The sequence below is a fragment of the Bubalus bubalis genome, chromosome 2 (genome assembly GCF_019923935.1).
Source record: "Bubalus bubalis isolate 160015118507 breed Murrah chromosome 2, NDDB_SH_1, whole genome shotgun sequence".
Classification (NCBI taxonomy): Eukaryota; Metazoa; Chordata; class Mammalia; order Artiodactyla; family Bovidae; genus Bubalus; species Bubalus bubalis.
Genome location: NC_059158.1, coordinates 6,922,059 through 6,946,575, shown reverse-complemented (window position 1 = coordinate 6,946,575; position 24,517 = coordinate 6,922,059). Strand labels below are relative to the sequence as shown.

General features: G+C 45.4%; 1 protein-coding gene across 9 annotated transcripts in view; it reads right to left on the bottom strand.

Moving 5' to 3' along the window:
• GCNT2 (glucosaminyl (N-acetyl) transferase 2 (I blood group)) overlaps positions 1-24,517 on the bottom strand; it is a 126,826-nt gene that overhangs the window by 56,967 nt on the left and 45,342 nt on the right. Inside the window, exons 1-2 of one of the 9 annotated variants that reach the window (XM_044926898.2) lie at positions 13,324-15,100; positions 3,819-3,872 (exon numbers count right to left, since the gene is read on the bottom strand). The exons of 4 other annotated variants lie outside the window; for them this stretch is intronic. In XM_044926898.2, coding sequence (XP_044782833.1) covers positions 3,819-3,872; positions 13,324-14,242 — 973 coding nt within the window. In that variant the 5' untranslated portion in view covers positions 14,243-15,100. Of the gene's footprint in view, positions 1-3,818; positions 3,873-13,323; positions 15,101-24,517 lie in introns of those variants that run through there. 4 more of the 9 variants (XM_044926921.1, XM_044926952.1, XM_044926915.2 and 1 more) reach the window with 4 other exon arrangements.

The following is a 24,517-nucleotide window of genomic DNA, read 5'->3' as shown; positions in this document are numbered from 1 at the left end:
ACCTTCCGATACCTCTCATGAGGCAGAGCTGCGGGGCTTGACGAGCCATTCTTCACCTTTGCTTAGTCGCTCAGTCATGTCCAACTCTTTACCACTGCATGAACTGTAGCCTGCCAGGTTCCTCGGCCCATGGGGATTCTCCAGGCAAGAATACTGGAGTGGGTTGCCATTTCCTCTTCCAGCGTTTCTTCCCCACCAGGCATCGAACCCATGTCTCTAGCATTGGCAGGCGGATCCTTTACCACTAGCACCACCTGGGAAGCCCTAAAAGACCCCAAAGGACAGGTGGGCGCCATAAAGGCCGTGGTCATCACAGGCAGAGCCAGCCTCTGCAGCCCTCTCCTGCATCCCACAGTGAGGGAACTGCTCTTTATTCCTAATTGCAGACCCTCTTTCTCTCTTTTTTCTTCATTTATTTGGCTGCACTGGGTGTTAGTTATTGCATGAAGGATCTAGTTCCCTGACCAGGGATTGAACCCAGGCCCCTTGCGTTGGAAGCTCACAGTCTTAGCCCCTGGACCACCAGGGAAGTCCCCCAGTTGCAGCCTCTACTTAGACACCGAGCGGGCTGGTGCAGCCTGTAAAAGGTTCTGACACAGCATGCTGGTGAAGACCCAGGCTCTGGAGCAGGGTTTAAATCTGGTTCAGCAGTTTACAATATGACCCTCAGAGAGTTTCTTGGGATCACTGTACCTTAGATGCCAAATATTCAAAAAGGAATCATAGGAAGTCTATGAAGGTCAATCTGGCTTGGAAGGCTCCTATATTCTTCTATACTATTCCACATAACATCACTCCAGCTTACCCTTATTCTTCTAAGATCACATTACTTTTTTTCTACTTCCCTGGTAACCTCTTTGGGGCAGCCAATTTCTTTCCCTCTTGTGGTTAGTTGCCTAGATTTAATTCCAGTTTTCCAAGCCAAACCAAAAGCAAAAACCGAACTCACACATATTTGATCTTTGGCTCAATTCCACTAAATCTCAAGGGACAGAATTGGTGACTATTTGTCTTTCTATGCAACTTTTCTCTGTTTCTAAGTGTCTGCTCTGAGAAAAAAAATTCATGAGAAGACTTTGCCTCTGTTCAAATCTGGACATACTTCTGGTACCCTTCTCATCCACCAAACTCCTCCACCCCCATATTTTTGAATGTTGAAGTTGCAAGGAGATATTTCTACTAAGAGATAATATCTTATCATTCAGCTGCTACCAATAATCTGTATCTTGAAGACGCTTTTTCTTCTAAACATTTTCGAATAAATGAAAACAAAACCGTCTTAAAATAGGGGTAGCCAGTGGCTTCCTCCAACTTCTAGCTTTAATAGCCCTATTAAATTCTTGCCTCGCTTTCAGTTTATTGAACCCACTATCGAACTAGCCTCTTTCCCACAGAACCTGTCGCTTACTTGAGTTTAGACTGCTTGTCGGGCCAGAGTGGCTTGGCTGAATCCCCACAAGCAGATGTTTCTTCTGCTTTCCTAGAAATGAAAGCTGGATAAAATTTGCCTTTGGGATATGTCCTGTGTCTGAATTCAATAGAAGAAAATCCTCACCCTTGGTTCTCCCACTGGTTAAAGTGGTTTTCTTTTTTTAAACATAATTTTATGTATTTATTTATTTTTGGCTGTGCCGGGTCTTCACTGCTGCTCGGGCTTTCTCTAGCTGCGGCGCGCGGGGTCTAGTCTCCAATTGCGGTGTGCAGGCTTCTCATTGCGGTGGCGTCTCTGGCTGCAGAGCACCGGCTCCAGGGTGTGCGGACTTCAGTAGCTGTGGCTCCCGGGCTCTAGAGCAAAGGCTCAGTAGCCATGGCGCACAAGGCTTAGTTGATCTGCAGCATGTGGGATCTCCCCTGATCAGGGATCAAACCCGTGTCTCCTGCACTGGCAGGTGGATTCTTTACTACTGAGACACCAGGGAAGCCCTAAAACGGTTTTCCATTCAAATTTTCTATTTATCAATCCATCCTTTTAAAGGATATCCTTGAACTCGATTTTTTCTCCTCAAAAACAGGGAAAACTGTTATAAGCAGGGTGGGCTCAGCCCTGGTCTCCTTGGTTAGGGCTCTGAGGGCTGATGGTGTAGTTTGGGTTACTACCCTTCAGTGTGTCTTAAATGTATTGTAACCTATGTAACGGAGTAGTTTTGGTTACCTTTCTTCCCCCTGCCCCCACCCAGTAAATGATCAGTGGAACATAAACATCTAGGGCACTAATTCTCAGTCCCAAGATGCCTTGGGCATCAGAAAGACGAGAGGGAATGTGTAAGGGCAGTACTTAGGATAACCAACTGTCCAGTTTGCCCAGGACTAAGGAATTTCCCAGCACAAGGGATTTTTTTTTTGTGTGTGTGCTAAAAGTGAGAAAGTCCTGGGCAAACAAAAACGTCTTTGCTATCCTAGATATCATCGGTCCTAAGCCTGCACTGCTGAATGATATATCAAACAGAGAATGTTCAACAACTGATCAGTATGGAGGGAGATCAAACTAGTCCATCCTAAAGGAGATCAGTCCTGAATATTCATTGGAAGGACTGACGCTGAAGCTGAAGCTCCAATACTTTGGCCACCTGATGCAAAGAGCCGACTTATTGGAAAAGACCCTGATGCTGGGAAAGACTGAAGGCAGGAGAAGGGGATGACAGAGGATGAGACAGTTGGATGGCATCACCGACTCGATGGACATGAGTTTGAGCAAGCTCCGGGAGGTGGTGATGGGCAGGGAAGCCAGGCATGCTGCAGTCCCTGGGGTCACAGAGTCGGACACAACTGAGCGACTGAACTGAAGTGATTGAGGGAGAGGAAATGTTGAAATCATTGGTCTGGGTGAGAGGCGCATGCAGACCATCAAAAGTTTGCAAACTACAGTGCAGAAAAACTATGTGACCTCCCATACGTATCGTCAAGCCACTGTGGCTCGAGCACAGAGTGATGCATAGTAAGAGCGAACCAGAAAGAATACACTTAGGACTTCCCTGGAGGTACAGTGGCTAAGAATCGGCCTGCCGATGCAGGGTCCCAGAAGATTCCACATGCCTGCTGCTGCTGCTAAGTCGCTTCAGTCGTATCCGACTTTGTGCGACCCCATAGACAGCAGCCCACCAGGCTCTCCGTCCCTGGGATTCTCTAGGCAAGAACACTGGAGTGGGTTGCCATTTCCTTCTCCAATGCATGAAAGTGAAAAGTGAAAGTGAAGTCGCTCAGTCGCGTCCGACTCCTAGCGACCCCATGGACCGCAGCCTACCAGGCCCCTCCGTCCATAGGATTTTCCAGGCAAGAGTACTAGAGTGGGTTGCCATTGCCTTACTAAGCCCATGTGCCACAACTATCTGAGCCTGTCCCCAGGTGGCGCTAGTGGTAAAGAATCTGCCTGCCAATGTAAGAGACACAGGAGACTCAGGTTCAATTCCTGGGTTGGGAAGATTCCCTGGAGGAGGAAATTCTACTCCAGTATTCTTACTTGGGAAATCCCATGGACAGAGGAGTCTGGCGGGCTATAGTCCATAGGGTCACAAAAACTCGGACACAACTGAAGTGACTTAGCACAACATTTGGAAAAAACCTTCTACTCATGGCTTTGTCTAAAGCAGGTCAAGAAACAATGTCACATACTGTTCAGGTGAGAGCATGAAAGACAGGCATTGAGAAATCACATTAAGAACTGGTTAGTTAGGCCAAGAAAATTTAATTTTCTTTTTCTCTATGAGGAGCTGTCAGTGTTAATATGGACTGCAGCATGTAATTTTTGAATTAGGGTCATCACAATGCATTGTATTTTTATGATCTACATGAAAAGAATCTGTAATGGAAGTAATCCCTACCTCCAAAAAATGCAAGGCCTTGGGTCTGCATTAAATGGTATGATCCATGTTCATCTCAAAAAAAAAAAAAAAAAAAGGCTCAGAATGTTTGCTTTCTTTACCTTAAGTTCAATCAGCATTCTTTCATATCATTCTTGATCTAAACAGATTAAAGTCAAACAATCAATAATGATGTAGTGATGAAAATAAATGTAATGCATATGAAAGAAAAGGAGAAATGGTTGGTTAGAAAAATAATATAACTGTTGGTATGTAGGTTTGGTTTTTGTTTTTAACCACTCCATGCCACACATGAAATTCCCTATAACTGCTGCTTTGGATATTGCTTTCTAAGACTGCAGATTTGTTCACTCTAAGATCCAAGGGGGGAAAAAAATCCCTACAAATCTTAGCAGGGTCATTTTCTTCATCAGATGATGGGTTACGGCAGTAACCCATCACTGTTGCCCAAAGCAACAGCCCTGTACAAACCCAGATCTGGTCTTTAAAGTAGGGTTTTCTGCTATTAGTCTGCTCTTTGTATTTCTTTGGTGCAGACTTAGGTGCCCACTGGTTAAGTTCACAGATAGCGGACTGTGGATTGGAGCACAGTCTGGCTTGAACTGGTGCCCCCAGGAAGAACTTGGTGTTGAGCAGCCTTCCCAAGACGAACCGGCTGCTTTGGAAAAACAGAGAGAGGGAGAACAGGCCTGTTGCTGTTGACCAGGGGAAGAAGGACTTCAGGAAAATTCCCAGAAACCCTGAATGTGCTAGAAGATCGGTCTGAAGCTGACCCAGTAAGATCTGGCAAAGGGATCTAGACTCTGTGTGCGTGTTGTGTGTGTGTGTGTGGTGACAGAGAGGGTGGCTGATTTGAAGCTGAGTTGGCAGCAGTACTGATGGGCATATAAAACGTTATTTCCATTTGATTCAATTCAGTAAATATTTGTTCTTATTCCACTGGATTCTCCCTATGTTGAGCTGCCAAAAATATAAAAGACCCCAAAGAGATAGTAGTTGTCAGGGCAATATGATATCCATGTTCACAGTTACAGCGCAAAGAAAATGATAGAATGATATAAAGGAGTTACAACAGAGGTTTACAAAATTGAGACCAAAAATCAATGAACACTTCCCATGTGACAAGGCCTTGAATGTAGACATATTCAGGCCATGATGCAAACAGGAGAAATCAAAGAGGATGACTCAAGGAAAGAGGAAGAAAAGTAGCAAAGGCAGAAACACAAAGCACGGTTTTTCTGGAGTGTCCCTTTCAGGGAAGGCAGCCTTGGTAATTAATTAATCAGTGACACTGATGTGGCGTTCCACAGGGCTTTGCAAACGTCCAACATCCAACGTCCTATGTTGAGATGATTGGATTGAATAATTCAGGAAGCTGCTGTTGAATGTCATTGAGGCTTCTGGAATTGAGAAGTTATTCTTCGAAGAAAAATATGTCAGGAGTGTTAGAATGACTTGAAGAGGGAGACTTGTGGGCCAGAGACACCACAGTGATGGGTCTAAAGATTATCTCGAGAGGTTGGCGCCACAGGCTGGAGTCAGAGCAGTAATGATGGACCCACAATGGCGATGCTTACTGGACACAGGCAGAGCATATGGAATGTGCTGATCAGGGCTGAGGGGCTGGAAGAGAGTCAGCTGACTTGGAGGATGGCGGTGCCTGGGGTTCTCAAGAAGGGGGCTGTGAGAAGTAGGCAATAAAATGGGGAGGTGTGAGTAAGGGCCAGCGGGCGCCTCGGGAATAGATACCCAAAGGCCTGGGAGGAATGCAAACAGGGCCTGGGGAACACAATGGAGACTTATGATTCATCAGGACAGAATGGGGTTGAGCTTGGAGGCCAAGGAGGTCACCAAGGAAGACGAAACAGCAAGAGCCAAAAAGCAAACCTGGTGAAAACTATCGGGGGATGTTTACTGAGACCTAAACTCTCCCCAGTTCTACATTTCACTGAGACCAGTGGCTCTCAATCAACTATTATCCAAGTCTCAGTTCAGTAGTCAGTGACCAAGAATATGAAAAGAATGGAATCCACTTAAATACGTTTCCAAAGAGGAATTATAAAAGCAATGCCTTCTAACACACATGGCAACTTTTTCCTAAGGTGGAAGCCATCGCTCAAAGTTCTGTGTGACAAAGTATTGTCCAAAGACTGCTGGCTTCAGACAATCATTTCTTCATGGCACTTGTATCTCTCTATCTGCCTTTTCGGAGTAAGAACAACTTTTCGAAAAGAGCGATTCTATACAATGCATTGAGGATCGGAGCCAGAACCCTAAATTAGAAGTAGGATGATCTGAATTTGGGCCCTGACCTTGCCAATTCCTAGCCAATAAATAAACTCAACAAACATTTAGAGAAGGCACTCATACCACAGATAGGCTGGGTTTCAAAGTCGACAGGTACGGGGAAGACAGCGTGCAGTCAGAATTCCTCTGGAGGAAGGCCCTGGGAAGAAGCCACAGTCTCTCCATAATTCCAGCACGGCACATTCTCCCTTGAATCTGGGTCCAGAGAGTGACTTCTTACGAGCACCAGATGGAGAGCTTGGCTTTAGCTGAGGAGCCGAGTCATGAGATCACACTGTCTCTTTAAGGTTGGTGAGCCCCGAAAACCAAGACCCCCTCATGAGAATAAGCAGAATCCACCTGTGGACCCTAGACTCATTGTGTGGAATGGTGGGCAAGGGAGGGATGACCATTTAAACTTACATACACTGTGTGTGTGTACGTGTGTGTGAGAGAGAGACAGAGAGAGAGAGAATCTAGTTGAGTTTGCGAAAGTTAAGTGATTCCGAGGAGCCGGGACTCCATTGCTCGTTTGCCAGTCATTGTACAGGGAATAAGGAAAAAAGAAATTGGCAGATGCCGGTTCTTCCCTCGCAGGTCAGTCTCCCAGGGCCTCTCGGAACACAGACGCAGCACCGCAATACATGGGATACAGGGGGATGGAGTCCATCGGAGCAAGCATTAGGAAAGGCTCTCTAGAGAATGTGACTCTAAGCTGAATCTTTGAAGAAAAGCACAGGCCAATCAGAGGAGGGAGAGGGAGGCAGAGCCTTCTAGAGCCTCCTGGTGGAGGGGACCGGCAAGAGTCAAGGCAGGGAGGCTGAGCCCTTCGAAGGTCAAGGGGGCCACCCGGCAATGAGCCCCCTTCCAGCAGAAGGGCTGCGGTGTCATGCTTCGGTAATGGGGATCCATGCCTAGCATCTAAGGAGAGAGACATGGTCACAGGACCGATGTGCTTTTATCAAGGTCATTCCATCTTGGAGGATGGATTAAAGCAGGCTGAGAACGGCATCAGGGGAAGTTGTTAGGAAAGGAAGTTAGACTATCGTCGGAGAGAGACGAGCAGAGAGGGGGTGATGGCACTGGACTTGGAAAGGAGGCCGACAGCCAGACCCCACTCATGGACCGTTCACTTGGTCTCTGGCAGGACCCAAGCCCCTGCCTCCGCTGGCAATAACCCTATGAATGGGCGCTGCCAGGTCAAGTTCCCCCTGTGACCTTCACACTAGGGCCTCGCCCATGTCAAGCTGGGTCCAGCTCTCACCCTCGGTCCTTCGGGCCCAGCCACACTGGCTCCTTTTCTGGCTCCTGGACACGTGGAACCCGTGCTCACCTTGGGGTCTCTGCAAGCCCTCACCCCCCTGCCAGGAACCCCTACTCATTCCCACAGCTCTCCTCACTTTGGAGCTGCAGTTCACGTCTGCTTCCACCAAGAGGTTGGTCCCTTCCTGGGTCAACCCGCTCGTTTCCTTCATCATGCTTAGAGTTTCTAATTATCTTATCAGTCTACCTTTTATTGTCTGTCTCCTACTTCTAGAATATTCCATGAAAGGAGGGGCCTTATCTGTTACTCACTATTATATACTTGAAAGTGAAGGCGATAGTCGCTCAGTCGTGTCCGACTCTTTTGTGACCCCATGGCCTATAGCCCACCAGGCTCCTCTGTCTGTGGGATTCTCCAGGTAAGAACACTGGAGTGGGTAGGAAGAAGGGTAGGAGTCCCTTCTCCTGGGAATCTTCCTGACCCAGGGATAGAACCCAGGTTTTCTGCATTGCAGAGAGATTCTTTACCATCTGAGCCACCATGGAAGCCCAGAATATACTTATTCACTATTATATCTCAGACTCAGCACAGTCTCCAAGTGCTCAGTAAGGTGCGGGGAGGGATAAATTATGAGTTTGGAATTAACACAGACACACCCCCTTCCAGTCTTCGCTCAGTCTTATTCGACTCTTTGCTACCTCATGGGACTGTAGCCCACCAGGCGCCTCTGTCCATGGGATTCTCCAGGCAAGAATACTGGAGTGGGTTGTTGCCATTCCCTTTTCCAGGGGATCTTCCCAACCCAGGGATTGAATCTAGGTCTCCTGCATTGCAGACAAATTCTTTCCCATCTGAGCCACCAAGGAAGCCCACAGACACACTACTATATATAAAATAGATAACCAGGACTCCCCTGCTGGTCCAGTGGCTAAGATTCCGTGCACCTTTGCAGGGGGCCAGGGTTTGATCTCTGGTCAGGAAGCTAGATTCGGCATGCCAATACTAAAGATCCCATGTGCCACAACTAAAGCCTAGGGCAGCCAAATAAACAAATATCTAAAACGATAGATAATCAATAAGGATCTGCTGTATAGCACAGGAAACTATACTCAATATTTTGTAATAACTTATAAGGGAAAATAACCTGAAAAGGGATATATATATATATGTATGTATAAGTGAATCACTTTGCTATATACCTGAAACTAATACAACATTGTAAACCAACTATATTTCAATAAAGTAAATTTATTGAATGAATATCTATATTACAGGTGAAGAATATGATAATGATAACAGTAACAACAATAAAAAAATGAACACTCAAAATATGTGCTGAGCACTGGCCAAAGTCATTGAAGCCTCACAGATCTGATGTAAATATCATTATTTCCTCCATTTTACAGATGGGGGAACTTAGGCGCCCACATTTAGGTAACTTGTCCAGTTACATGCCTTGTAAATGGCAGAGCAGTTGGTCTGGCTCCCAGGTCCAGCCTCAACATCTATGCTACACAGCTACTCTGATGACTCCCCGAGCTGCTGCTGGGACTGCCAGGAATAAAAATCTTTCTTTTTTCCCAGGGGGGCCAGCTGTGAGAAGCAAACACTTGGGGCTACTTCTGAGTCTCTCTGACATCATGAACTTTAAAAAGTCAACTCAGAGACAGAGTGACCATCTCAGACCAAACTGGGACTTTCCTGGCTTTAGCACAGAAGGTCCCATGCCCAAGATGCTTCCTCAGACTTGGGCACACAGGGACAACTGGTCACCTTACAGAGAGGTCTCTGGTGTATTAGAGTCCCAAATACACTGTTCCGAGCCTTGGTCTAGCTTTACTTGGAGGCCCTCCTTGGACACCTCAGTTCTATTGACGTGATCCGGTAAGTCCTGCTGTGTTTGTTTAAGCAACTTTGAGTTGCATTTCTGTCACATGCACCTCAGAGTCAAAACACACACCCAAAGAAAGTCCACGTATAAATAAAACTCAAAGTCAAAAAAGCAAAATAAATCAAAGTAAGAAACATGCTATTTTTAGGACTGAAAAATGAGGAAATGTGGTCATTTCTGAGGTTGAGGTAATCTATTTGACAAAAGGGCTCAAAAAAAAAGTATACAAAATGGAAAGAGGAAAAGGCAAATGAAAACATTCTTATGGAAGAAAAGCCTCATGGCATGAGAAAGGTCAGAGGAATGATGAGCAAAAATCCAAAAGAACAGGGAGTGGGGGAAAAAGGAGCTGAAGCCAAAGCATGGAACAGTTTTGCCTTTTCTTTTTCTCTCAAACTATTCTAAGCCTATTTTTTTTTTTTGGCTGCGGCACGCAGGTTCTTTAGCTGTGGTGTGCAGGTTTCCAGATCAGGGATCGAACCCACGGCCCCTGCACGGTAAGGCAGGGTCTTAACCACTGGACCGCTAGGGAAGTCTAGTTTTAGGTTTTCGTTAGATCCACTGTAAGGTGGGACAAGAAGACAACTGAGCTTCTTGTGGAAGGGACTGTGACCAGCAGTGGCTTCTGCAGATAACAACCACATAAGACTTAAAATATCTCAACGGTCTCTGGCACTCCGCCCTGGGGCAGACAAACCAAAGATAATGCTAAGAAATAACCAGAAAAAGCTAAGGAAGACGGGCTTTTCTTCAGGTGATGGACAGCAGTGATAACAAAGACTGGAGAAGTTGGGAAACATCAGCATGAACCAGAATTCATACCGGGGGCACAGGATAGAGCCTCAGGCTCACCCTAAACCCCACGCTCTACAGCATGAGTCAGAGAAATGCGTGCTCCTGAAGGCTTTTCTTTGAGAATGTGGCCAGAAGGTAGAAATCTAGATAATCCATCTGTACACAGCCACACAGGGTGGAATGAGAGCCACTCTTCCTGGCCTCCCCCAAAGAAGGATGTGAGACCGAGCCTCCCTGGGACTCTCTCTGGCCTGGCCAGCACCATTTCTCATTCTAACACAGTTGGAAAAAACCTAAGTGTTGGAAACCAAGAGGGAATTCATTGTCTCAGTAGAAAGACAACATGAAAAAAAAAAAAAAGCAGTGTGAGGACATGCGACTCAGTCCTACCTTAATGAATATACTTTCACAGAGTCACTCATCTTAAACTGTTCTCCTTTAGTCTTCTGATACCATTCAGGAACAGGATCCTAGTGATGTTCATGGTCTTAGTCCTTTTGTGGGTGTTTCAGGGAGCACGATATGCCTATGCAGGGTCTTTCTAACACAAACACTTTAATTTAGGATATTTAGCGGGACTTCCCTGGTGGTCCAGTGGCTAAGATTCTTCTGCACTTTCAATGCAGGGGGCCCGGTTCGATCCCTGGTCAGGGAACTAGATCCAACCTGCCACAAGTAAGAGTTCGCAAGCCACAACTAAAGATCCTAAGGGCCGCCACTAAGACCTGGCACAGCCAAGGAGGTAAATAAATAGCTACCTTAAAAAAGATCTTTTAGGGTGTTTAGGACAGAGAGAGAAGGGAACTTTGAGGGAGGCAAGGAAAAGCACCATCTGAACTTGGAGAAGGATGTTTATGCTGTTTATCGAAGGACTTTTCCCTTTGAAACATGACACGGAGAAGGGAAGAGCTGATATGGTCAAAGGGTGCCTGATAATTAAGAACCAGGTTCCCACACCCTATCCTAAATCACAGAGAACGCTCAAGTGGAAAACCACTGGAGAGACTGGAGCACTGGCATCGCCTTTGAAGAAGGGGAGGTCCAGCACTTGGGCCAGAGCACGTGACAGCTTATTTTCTTTGTCACCTGTGATTTGGGAAGGGCCCACCTATGGGCAGGATATCCTCCTGCCTGCTCCCTGAACCGGGATACCACCCGGAATGTAAGAGAGCAAGGCGGCAAGCCCCTGGGAAGTGGCACATTATTCTGAAAGGCATCCCTTGAAGAATCAGATCACTGAGGGTCCTCATAGTGAAGCTCTCGCCTCCAGTTTCCCACAGGGGTGATGACATGCACTTGCCAAGGCTAAGGGGCAGCAAGATTGAGGGAGTCTAGACTCACCAGTATCTTGGCCTTTCTACAAGTTCTCAACAGCTCCCTGCTATGTGTTTATGTGGTTCTGAGTATTGTGTCCTCTGCAAAAAAAAAAAAAAAGGCATATATAGGAACAAAAAAAAAAGGTCTTGCCTATTGGGTCTTTTATTTTGTAGCTGGGGAGATAGGAGGTTCCAAGACATGACTTTTGTGGAAAATCCCTCGAACAGAAGAGCCTGGCAGGCTACAGTCCACGGAGTCACCAGAGTTAGACACGGCTTAGTGGCTAATCCACCACCACTACCATACAGTCAGCAAGAGAGGGCAGAAGGCAGGGAGCTACCCCACGAACCTACAGCAAAAATGGTCTTGTATCCCGAGCCTGTCGAGGTATATCGTTCTCAGCCTCCTGCCTTCATTTCACCAGGGCTGGAAAGGAGAAGGGGACTAAGGGGAAAAAAAGGGGGCGGGAGAAGGGCGGTGAAAGATTATTTTTTCCTTGATTTTCTTAAGTTGATTTGACATTGGTAAGACTAACCATCCTTCTGCTAAGCAAACACAGACATTTAACACTAACCCAAACCCATGTTTTTCCTACAATTTAGGCTTTTGTGAAGTTACAACTGCCTTCATCTCAGTATGATATCTCCGGAACCACGTGGCTGGAATCAAACCATTATAAATCTCAAGGGGATAGTGAAAACACAAAGGGAATAAATATTTAAATATGAAAACCAGCCTCTCAGTACCTAATGTTCCCCACTTAGACACTCAAGATGGAAACAACACGTAAAAGGTGGCAAGGCGGAGGCCCTGGAAGAGGGAGGACAGGACACAGAGTGTGCACTGATGGGAGCCAACCCTGCTCCCCAGCCAGTCACCCTGGGACTCAGAGACCAAACACGGCGTTTTCCAGAGAATGCTGGCATGTTTATCGCCCAGCAGGCCCTGCCCTGCAGCCTAAGAGCATCTACCAGCGTTTCCAACTTGGCAGCCCCCCAAAAACCAGAACAATGATTGCTTTTCTCTAGCTATAATAATGCTGTCAAGTTCATCAGAGATCCATTTTGTATTTTTCAGTGAGTGCAAAGCATGCTGTTTCCTTCAGAAGAAATCCTATCATGTTTTATTTAGTTTTAAAAATCAATGGTCTGGTCCATTAGCACAGGTAGAACTGCTCTGATGAGAAAGGAAAAAGCTTCTCCTGGAATCTCATTATTTATCTGAAGTGAGAAATAAATATATTTTTAAAATGATGTGGTACATGCATGAGTCCAAATATTTCTCTGCCCACGGGTCTTAGGGAGACAGCTGTGGCATCGCAGTAAAGCCTCATGCTTTGCCATTCATTCATTCATTCATTCATTTTTTTATTGAGCATTTACTGTGCGTTCTTTGCATAGAGGATACAGCAGGTAACAAAATAGAAAATGACCTGCTTCATGGAGCTAATGAGAAGAAGGCCAAAAACAAACGCATGCAAATAAGTAGATTGAATAATTCCAGAAGATGATAAAAATCTCTGAAGGAAAAGAGAGGGATGGTCAGTTCAGCTTCTCAGAGTTGATGACATCTGGCTGATGAGGGGGAATCTAGGAATGGGCAGGGGAGTGGCCAAGCCAATGGCCCTGGGGTTACAGCAAGTCTGACAAATCTGGGGAAAAGAAAATCACCAGCGGGGATGAGGTGCAATTCATCCTGACTGCGGTAAAGATTTAATAAGATGCTAAACGCAAGAGAACACAACCAACTGCAGATCAATACCACCGATGTTTGGCTTGGTTAGACTACTGAATTGTCACCTAAAGAACATCAATTCTTTCAGGGTTTAGAAAGAATTCAGGTGAAAACCACATACTTCATCTTTTATCTCCTAATCAAAAAGGTGCAGGCTCTCGAAAAGCCCTTTCAAGTACAGAATGTCGCCTTCACGTGAAATAGGGAATCCCACATACCTGGAATCCTATTGAGCGTCACCCAGAAATGTTCATCCGGACTGAAGGTGTCTTTGGACCACTGGAGCAAGTCAAGGGCCCGTGGGTCGTGGAGAACAAAGTTGGTAAACTCTCTGGACAGGGCCACATAGGCAGAGCCAAAGTAGATGGTGAGATTGTGGGGAGGAGGCGGCTTCAAGGCTGTGGTTCTTATCACATAGGAAAGCTCTTTGCCCAGGTGCTCCCGGTGGACATACTTAGTCCGCCCAATTGCGTGAGCTGGGGGCAGCACCCCGGGGGTGATGTTTTTCCCTTTAAATCCCTTCAGATACTGAACAATCTCCCTGTTGGTTTTCAGGGGGAAATCTTGCCCACAGGTGTTGAGGGCGTATTTCCAGGGAACCTCCGAGGCTGCAAGATCTTTGATGCAGTTCAGGTCAGCCTGGAGCCTGGAAATCCCACCATAGACCACGGGCTCCATCTTGGAAGCCAGAAAAGCATTTGGGAAGCAGCTCAGTAACTGCTCCACTGAGTCTTTAAATTCAACTGTCGCTTTCTCATCCACATGAACACAGTAGATGTTCTGAGGCATGTAAATAGCCCTGAAGAGCCTCGCAAAGGTGTCGAAGTTGTGATGGATGACCATGATATATGCCAAAGGAAACTCGGCTTCTTCCTTTGATAGGGGTGCCGTGATGTAGTGGCTTTGGGTCAGGTACGCCTTACAGGAAGACTTCTCATACATCATGAGTTTGTTTCTCCAGAGTAACGGTGTTTTGTCTTTGATAAGGGTTGTGCAAACTTGAGTCAGCACCCAAGTGTCCGAGTTATTTAGCCTCTGGAAGCCTTGCTCTCCCCCAAAGTTGAACACACAAAACACGATGAAAACGATGACACAAGAGACAGAAATGATGAAGAGGGAACGCATCGGTGAAGGCATGCCTCCAAGAGGAGTTAAGAGTTCAAAGACCGTCAGGATAGGTTAAGTCCTCTGCCAAACTTACTTTTTCCCTCTGGGTTCTTAGCTTGGTGCATACTCCAGGCATTCCTGCCCTGAAGGGAGAGCTGGTGAATTTCCCGGGTTTCCAAGCGGGAGCCCAGCCGTTGGCGCTCTCCCCAGGCTGATAGGAGCGACTGATGCCGCCCCGGCCTCTGCCTCCCAAGCCGCCTTTGTCTACACCCCGCAGCAGGTTCTTTAAGCCCAGCCTCTTCCCCTCCCAGCGGCTTCCCCGCTCGCCGTAGCTGCCGGTTTCACTACAACTCCGGTCATTCCTTTCCCCCCGCCGCCTGCAGCTTTAGTTTCTCACATGTCTTTTCTTCCATTTCGCAAGGTTTTTCTCTCCCCGACCCCCTCCCCCTTGCGGCGGTCTTTCGGGGAATGAGTACAGTAAGAGTCAAACGATGCGCTTCGCATGCCATTTCCTGCTAGTCACCCCACAGGCTGCGACACTCACCCCAGCTTGTTTCCCGTGACCGGGAGGGTCCCCCGGCCCTCCCAGCACAATCCTGGGTGTACCCGGTAGCCTCCATTCTCAAATATGCCGCGTCAGGGTGGGGTGGGTGGGAATGCAGCAACAAGGTCCCAAAGAAAGCCTCATCCAACCCGCTCGACGGTACCGCGGGGGCCCCGCCCTTCTCTTTTCCAAATCGGGCGCTGAAAGGAGTTCCTGTCCTAGGGGATCTGAGTGTGTAGGGTTGGTTTCATGTCCTGTGACTCTGAGATCAGGGCGCAGTCCCTGTCCTCCCCCTGTGCTGCTTATCCTAGGGCTGAGACAGGGCGGGACCCCCTGGGGTCCTCCCTGGTACAAAGCCTCTCCCTGACCCCTATTTCTTGTTTGTAGGAAATAGGCTTTCTTCAGCCTCCTTGACCTTCGCTGCGCTCCAAAGGGCAGATTCAAACAGTTGCTAATCAGGGGATATGCAGATGACACCACCCTTATGGCAGAAAGTGCTGCTGCTGCTGCTAAGTCGCTTCAGTCGTGTCTGACTCCAAGAGGAACCAAAAAGCCTCTTGATGAAAGTGAAAGAGGAGAGTGAAAAAGTTGGCTTAAAGCTCAACATTCAGAAAACGAAGATCATGGCATCTGGTCCCATCACTTCACGGGAAATAGATGGGGAAACAGTGGAAACAGTGTCAGACTTTATTTTTCGGGGCTCCAAAATCACTGCAGATGGTGATTGCAGCCATGAAATTAAAAGACGCTTACTCCTTGGAAGGAAAGTTATGACCAACCTAGATAGCATATTCAAAAGCAGAGACATTACTTTGCCAACAAAGGTCCATCTAGTCAAGGCTATGGTTTTTCCAGTGGTCATGTATGGATGTGAGAGTTGGACTGTGAAGAAAGCTGAACGCCGATGAATTGATGCTTTTGAACTGTGGTGTTGGAGAAGACTCTTGAGAGTCCCTTGGACTGCAAAGAGATCCAACCAGTCCATCCTAAAGGAGATCAGTCCTGGGTGTTCATTGGAAGTACTGATGCTAAAGCTGAAACTCCAGTACTTTGGCCACCTCATGCGAAGAGTTGACTCATTGGAAAAGACTCTGATGCTGGGAGGGATTGGGGGCAGGAGGAGAAGGGGACGACAGAGGATGAAATGGTTGGATGGCATCACTGACTCGATGGATGTGAGTTTGAGTAAACTCTGGGAGTTGGTGATGGACAGGGAGGCCTGGCATGCTGTGATTCATGGGGTCGCAAAGAGTCAGACACGACTGAGTGACTGAACTGAACTGAATCAGGGGAGAGAGGGGAAGGACGTGCAGACACAAGTGGAGAAGAGCCCAGAAACAGAAGTACAGCCTTGGGGCAAGGTCCTGATTCCACTTCAGGGCATACAGGGAACAGTGTCTTTATTTTATCTTCAGAATCCAGGGCCCCTCCCAGGTAGAGGATGATAACTTCAGATTGAGCAAAGAGCCCTGCTACCTCAGTTCGGTTCAGTCGCTCTTTGTGATTCCATGGACTGCAGCACGCCAGGCCTCCCTGTCCATCACCACCTCCCAGAGCTTACTCAAACTCATGTCCATCGAGTCAGTGATGCCATTCAGCTATCTGTCATCCCCTTCTCCCACCTTCAATCTTTCCCAGCATCAGGGTCTTTTCCAGTGAGTCAGTTCTTTGCATCAGATGGCCAAAGGATTGGAGCTTTAGCATCAGTCTTTCCAATGAATATTCAGGACTAATTTCCTCTAGGATGGACTGGTGGGATCTCCTTGCAGTCCTAGGGACTCTCAAGAGTCTTCTCCAACACCGCATATCAAAAGCATCAATTCTTCGGCGCTCAGCTTTTCAGTCAGTGAAAGCAAAGTCACACACCTTGCAGCCCTCATCCCAAAAATTTTCTTAAAAACTATCCCCCAAACCGTTGGGGAGTTCAGGGTTTTAGATCATACGCCACTCATCCTCTTTGCCTTGTACCTTTACAACGAAAAGTGAACCTGAAAGGCGCTGAGTCGCGTCTGACACTTCGCGACCCCATGGACTATAGTGCGCAAGGCTCCTCCATCCATAGAATTTTCCAGGCAAGAATACTGGACTGGGTGGCCGTTTCTTTTTTCATGCAGATCAACATATGTTCTTTATGATGACTTCCCATGCACTATTCTGCCTGCCTTCCCATTTCTCCTTACCTTTGATCTGAAAGTAACTCTCTGAGCTTTCATTCTGTAGCAGTAACGCACCATGGAGACAGCCCCCACCTCACCCGATGAAGAAAAAAAAAGTCTTTTAATGCCCTTTCCCTGCTCCTTTTTGAAAAGTCTCTACTCTGCTATTAATAAAATTAATAGAGCAATATGCTGATTTTTTTGCTTTCAGCAGAGGCAGGAAAAGCAAGGTTAATCTCCATGACTCAAGGCACTCTGTACTCCAACTGAATGACTCATCACTTCCTGAACCATGGCAGGTTTTCCTTCTACCTTTTATTGCTCACATTTTTCATTCTTCCAGCTCATACATTATTTTTCTCCCTCCCTTACTAAATTCTCCTCATCCTCTAAGATATATCACAAATAAACTGTGCATGGAACCCACCTTTGGATTTTTATGCAAAGTGGAAAAAGTAGATGGAGCCTTTAGCTGGACAGAGCAGATTAATCTAATTCTTAGTGTCCCCATAGTTCAAGATAATGGAAAATTCAATCCCAAGCTGCTTCCCTCCTCCTTCCAAATAATACCTTTAAATATCAGGCTATAATCTATTCTGTTTCAAAACAACAGAGAGTAATTTCATTATCTAGTTTGGCAAAGCCTTTTCGGCTTAGAATGAATATTAAAATATTTTAAATATTTGCAGTTTGACAAAGTGTTCAGACACATGACTTAATGAGGCCACAAGAGTCTGTTTACATTATTATTTCCAACTGGCCAGCAAGAAAGGGATTCAGATTTCTACAGGCTTAGAGGGTAGACGTTAATAATATTACTCTATTGAGAAACACAGATGTTAGCCAATTAGGAACGTCCAGCATACTTCTTTGGTATTCAATCCGTTACTTAAAGCAGCATTGTATGAGTTTTGAAAATATAGCTGTCTTTCCTGTCTGCCCTTGGGTATTGAAAAATCCCTACAGGAGAACTTAAAAAAAAAAAAAAAAAAAACCACTTGTAACAGCGAAAGACCACTGTTCCCTTTCCTTCCTGTGAGGCCATAAGACCTGCTTTTCCAGCACAGACACCAAGCATTTTTGTTTTTTTTTGTTTCTTTGCTGCTGAGACTGAACAGCTCAGCCTTGCCTCCCTGCCCGTGACTGCAGGCAAGGGCAGAATCCACGCGTGCAGGCCCAGCATCCCCACCTTTGGCTCACTCTGGAAGCAGTTATGCCCGAACTAGACAGTTAATCAGGCTAGACATGTTTGCCCTCCCCAGGGCCACCTTAAAAGCTTGTTGTTTCTTCCATTCAGAAGCTTTTATTGTTTTCTGCATCATTTAAGAGTTTTTCCAGGAACACTCCTACACTGATGACGGGAATGTAACTTGGTGCTGCCTCTATGGAGAATAGTATTCAGGTTCTTTAAGGAACTAAAAACAGAGTTACCATATGGTCTTGCAATTCCACTCTTGGGCAGATATTCAGAAAACACAACACCTCTGATTTGAAAAGATACACGCACCCTAATGTTCACTGCGGCACTATTTACAATAGAAGCAACATAAATGGCCATCGACAAAGGAATGGATAAAGAGGATGTGGTGCATATACAATAGAGTATTTCTGAGCCATATGAAATGAAATAGTGCGACTTGCAGCAATATAGATGGACCTAGAGGAGACCGCGGGGGCTTCCCAGGCAGCACAGTGATAAAGAATCATCCTTGCAGGAGACACAAGAAATGGGGGTTTGATCCCTGGGCTGGGAAGATCCCCTGGAGTAGGAAATGGCAACCTGCTTCAGGTTTTCTTGCTTGGAAAATTTCCATGGACAAAGAAGCCTAGCAGTCTACAGTCCATGGGGTTGCAAAGAGTTGGACATGACTGAGCAACTAAACACACACACACACACACACACACATGATCATACTAAATGAAGTATGTCGAACAGAGAAAGATTAAAATCATCTTTCTATAAGTGATGTCACTTACAGGTGAAATTTCAAAGAAAAAGAATACAAATGAACTTATTTACAACACAGAAATATTCTCACAGACAAAGAAAACAAACATGGTTATCAAAGGAGAAAAGGGGGGTGGAGGGATAAATTAGGAGTTTGGGATTAACATATACACCCGAAAATGTAGATAACCAACAAGGACCTACTGTACAACACAACAGCACAGGGGGCTATATTCAATATCTTGTAATAACCTATCATGGAAAAGAATCTGAAAAAGAATAGATAATACATGTTTAGGGATAATTGAATCATTTTGCTGTATGCATGAAACATTGTAAGTCAACTACGTTTGTGTGTTAGTCGCTCAGTCATGTCCAACTCTTTGCAACTCCATGGACTGTAGCCCACCAGGCTCCTCTGTCCATGGGATTTTCCAGGCAAGAATACTGGAGTGGGTTGCCATTTACTTCTCCAGGGGATCTTCCCGAACCAGAGATCAAACCCACATGTCCTGTGTCTCCCACATTGCAGACAGATTCTTAACCATCTGAGCCACCAGAGAAACCCTCAGTCAACTATATTCCAATTAAAAAAAAAAAGAATTTTTCAATTTCGAAGCTAGCTGGAGCATAGCTCCAAAATGAAGAGGGTATCCTTTTTGTGAAATGATAGAAGACTCCCAGTCTCAGTGAAATAAAGAAATAATCAAAGTTGAGGAGGAGAACCTCAGCACCCCTAGGCTTTCTGTGCGAGGAGGCAAGGTAGCACTTGCCTGATGCTGGGTGACCTACAGAAGTTTCGTTGAGGGAGCTGCCTGCCAGGCTGAGTCACATCCCTAGGGAGGTGGCTGCTGGTCATAAAAGGTCATAAAAGACCTTGCATATTATTGTTCTGAAAAACTTGGACATCACCTTTTTGCCCAAGGAGCACCACCTAAGACGTTGGGTTGAGAAGCTCCCAGGCAACAAGTGCCAACTGGAGGAAGAACAAGAGCGAAATAAATCATGGTGGAAAGTCAACCCACAAATGTATAAGGCACTCATTGGTAATAATAGTAGCATTATAGTGTTGCTGTTATTCAGCCCCTAAGTCATGTTCAACTCTTTGTGACCCCATGGACTACAGCACATCGGGCTTCCCTGTCCTTCATCATCTCCTGGAGTTTGCTCAAATTCATGTCCGTTAAGTCCATTTGAACCAGTGAAGTTGTTCAGTCATGTCTGACTCTTTGCACCCCCATGGACTGTAGCCTACCAGGCTCCTCCATCCATGGAATTTTCCAGGCAAGAGTACTGGAGTGGGTTGCCATTTCCTTCTCCAGGGAATCTTCCCAACCCAGGGATAGAACCCAGGTCTCCTGCATTACAGGCAGACACTTCACCGTCTGAGCCACCAGGGAAGCCCCTTGCATCCATTTACATATAACTAAAGTAAAGCCTCTTAAACTACGAGGCAAGGTGATAGTGATGCCTAAGTTAACTACATTTCCTAGAAGTAGAAGGAAATGCAGGAGGCTTTTACAGTTGAGGCTTTAGTCCTGCAGATATTCACAGGACATCAGATACTGTATCGTTTGAGTTTTTCTTAAATAAAGAAATAAAGATAAGGGAGAGATTTAAAGTCCCAAGATCAGTAAGGAATTAATAGACAGTGAATGAGTAGAGTCTACTTTCTATTATTATTTTCCTATTGTTCCACCTTGTGATAAGAAATATGTACGTTACCTTACCTAGGTGATTTATTTATATGTGTTGAATGAATGAACGGGTGAATGAATGAATGGAGTCCACATTCCCCACAGTTCCAGGTGCTCATGGGTAAATGTCCTTTAAACTAGAATTGGGAACAGAACAACTGGTATTTTTCTCTGACAAGCAAAAGCTCTGACCATGTTGACCGACCAGAGAGATCAAATAACATTAAAAAAACACAACTTTTAATCACTTTGGGGCGGGGGGAGCCATGCAAGATGTACTTTGTCTTGCATTTCAAGGAAAGGTTACCCATTAACCCCTACAATTACTAACAGGGAATGGTGCAAAAATAAGGAAACCCGGGTACTGGTGAATTTTCTACCTTTAACTGATTATGTGATCTTTGGCTCGCACTGGCTTCTTCTTTAAAAACGATGTTCTTGGAACTTCCCTGGTGACCTAGAGCTAAAACTCTGTTCTCCCAATGCAGGGCCAATCCCCATCAGGTAACTGGACCCCTCATGCCGAAACTAGGATCTGGCGTAGCCAAATCAATATTTTAAAAAATAATAATAACTTAAAAATAAATAAAAAGGATGTTCTCCACAGTCCCTTCCAGATTTTTTAAAATAGTTTTATTTATTTTTCATTTTTATTCTTTCAATTTTTGGCTGTGCCACATGGCATGTGGGATCTTAGTTCCCCAACCAGGACTCCAACGCCAGTCCTTGCATTGAAAGTGTGGGGTCTCAACCACTAGACGGCCAGGGAAGTCTCCCTTTCCAGCTTTTAAAATGAAGAACAATTTAGTATGATGTAAGGTGAATCGCTAAGCAACAGTGATGGAATCCAGGAAGTATGAGGTATGGCCTCTGACCTGTAGGGAAGTGTATCTTTAGTAGGATTTAAAATGCATACAGCTGGAAAGACAACCAACAAAACAGGAAAGACCATGGATTAGTTCCAAACAAGAAGCTGTCTGATAAATGTGACAGGAACTCAGAAGAGAAACAAACAATTCCCTTGGAGCTGGGATGCTTTGCAAGAGCTTCCAATGGTGAGATTCAGACAGAGCAAGGAGAAGGCATTCCAGTTGGGGAAATTACAAGAGTGAGCAAGAACACCAAAACAAGAAAGCCTCGTGTACAGAAATTTCCCAGGGAGAGTTGTCAATCTAGAATTTCTTTGGCAGGGCAGCAGATAAAAACCTTCAAGTCAGTGAACTGAGACCTCAAAGAACCAGTCGTGTTTAAAGCGTGAGTGGAGGAGAGCAAGGACTTTCACCTCCCATTTCTCTCACAACCCAGCAGCTCCGCCAGGGCCCGGCACGCACGCAGTGCGTTCCATGCTTGTCAGACGGGTCCAAAATCATCTGGGCGTTTGAAAGCACAATTTTCAGCTCAGGAAGAAGGCATGTTGAAGCTCACATTTGCCCACTGTTTTAATTTATATATCAGAACAGCACAGGCTAGAAGAGTCATTTCTGATTTTTTTTTTCTTTCAGGCCGATTTCTAGCTTTTCGGAGGTGTCATTGAACTGTACAAATAGTGCTTTTTTTCTCTCTTCCCCCACAGCACATGCCTGTTCGAATGAATATACCACATCAGCACTGAATTCTAGTCACTTCCTTATGCATCTTTCCTTGGTTTAGTTGCATGGACTAATGCAAACTTCATTATACTTTCATAATTGTTCTGGGACCTGTTTTTCCTTTCACAATTAACAGTTATCCTGGAGTTGGGAAAGAAATGGAGGGGACGGAGGCTTGAGCAAAAACACTCGATTCATACTGGTAAATCCGCAGAAGGGGCACTGGAAAAGAAGGGGTCTAGTGAAGTTGCTGGTGTGGCACGGAGGTGCAAAGTCACATCAGCAGAAAAGGCTATGCAAGTGAGGCGAGATGCTGTCATTTCTCGGACTCACTGGTGGCTGTTCTTCAGCAGGTCATTTGTGTGTGGTTTTTATTACTCTTGAAGCAGGTCAAGTGACTCAGGGATTCATTCCTTAATTACAAAATATATAGATTAATTTTCTTCTCCTGGAACTAAGAATATCTCATGAAAAAGCAGAGAACAGTGACAGTCCATTTCACTTTGGACAGTCAGTCAAGCAATTCTGTTCTGAGTAGCCAGATGTTTTGTAAACGAAGCCTTTTGTTTGTTTGTCTATGTATCTATGCAGTTTGCTTTTTTTTTAAACCATACCACAAGGCACGTGGGATCTTAGTTCCCCGACCAGGGATCAAACCTATGCCCCCTGCAGTGGAGTCACAAAGTCTTAGCCCCTGGACAGCCAGGGAAGTCCGTATCTGTGATGATCATGATGCTAAAGAGAAGGACGAAGACATTTTCCAAGCACATCTTTAAAACAACAATTTCTCCCAGAACCGAGAGCCTTCCGAGGGAGGTCACTGGGGAAAATCCACCTGCTCTGGGGACCCAATCATTTTACTTTCTATACTGTTCATCTAATTAACAGTAGCAGAGGTTGTTGTTTAGATCACAGAACCCAAAGCATGATTTCAAACTCTTGCCTCAAAGAGGGGAGGAAGATGAACACACAGAACTTTCAAGGCTTAGGTGGCAGGTACAGAAGGCGGTCCTACCAAACCCTAGCATGGTAGTGTGAGGTGAACTGATCTGCATCTCATTTTGATGGCACAAAGGTATCAAGAAAACACTTCCTGGATGCTAAAGGAGCTAAGCAAATATTTGCAAAAGACAGTCCACACAAATCCCCATAGGCAAATGCCAAAACCTGCACAGTAAGAAGGCAACCTTCTGGTAGCAGAAATGTAGCCACTGGTACCATAAAGAGCCTGAAACTGGGCGGGGCTCAGAGAATGAAAAAAAAAATTCAGTATTCCAAATAAGTCATAGCCAGTTAACGAAATTAAAAGACACTTGCTTGCTCCTTGCAAGGAAAGCTCTGACAAACCTAGACAGTGTATTAAAAAGCAGAGACATTACTTTGCCAACCAGTATCTGTATAGTCAAAGCTGTGGTTTTTCCCGTAGTCATGTATGTATGGATGTCAGAACTGGACCATAAAGAAGGCTAAGGACCAAAGAATTGATGCTTTCAAATTGTGGTGTTGGAGAAGACTCTTGAGAGTCCTTTGGGTTGCAAGATCAAACCACTCGATCCTAAAGGAAATCAACCCTAAATATTCATTGGAAGGACTGATGTTGACGCTGACATTTCAGTACTTTGGCCACCCGATGCAAAGAGCTGACTCATTAGAAAAGATTCTGATGCTGGGAAAGATTGAGGGCAGGAGGAGAAGGGGACAACAGAGGATGAGATGGTTGGATGGCATCACTGACTCAGTGGACATGAGTTTGAGCAAACTCCTGCAGACAGTGAAGGACAGGGAAGCCTGGTGTGCTGTAGTCCATGAGGTCACAAAGGGTCGTACATGACTGAGTTACTGAACAACAACAACAAGTTAACATTCTAGGATAAAACTTACTACTGAATTTACCTGTGGAAACTAATTGCTTAACCTTGGAAGAAGAACTGATTCATTGTTTTACTTAAACATTTGTTTCCAAAAGCCAAAGTAAGTGTGCCTGTGACTTGAGGTTAAGGATAGTTTAGGTCAAAAGTTTGCAACCTTCTGTTCGACCTCTCAAGGTTGCAGGTCCCCTACCCGAAGAAGTCAGTTAGTTCCAGGTGGAATTTAATCATTTGCATTTATAATAGCTCTTGAGACTAAAGTTTGAGACCCAAAGGATCAGATGCCAAATTCTATGATTATTTTTTCCTCAGTGACCTCACTTGATCTATTTTTTTAAAGATTAAGCAATATATCATAAACAAAACAAAAAATCACTATTTCAGGATAATCAATACTGTATAGTTTGGAAATATTGAATAAAAATGAATGCTAAGGATTCCAACCAGTCCATTCTAAAGGAGATCAGTCAGTCCTGGGTGTTCTTTGGAAGGAATGATGCTAA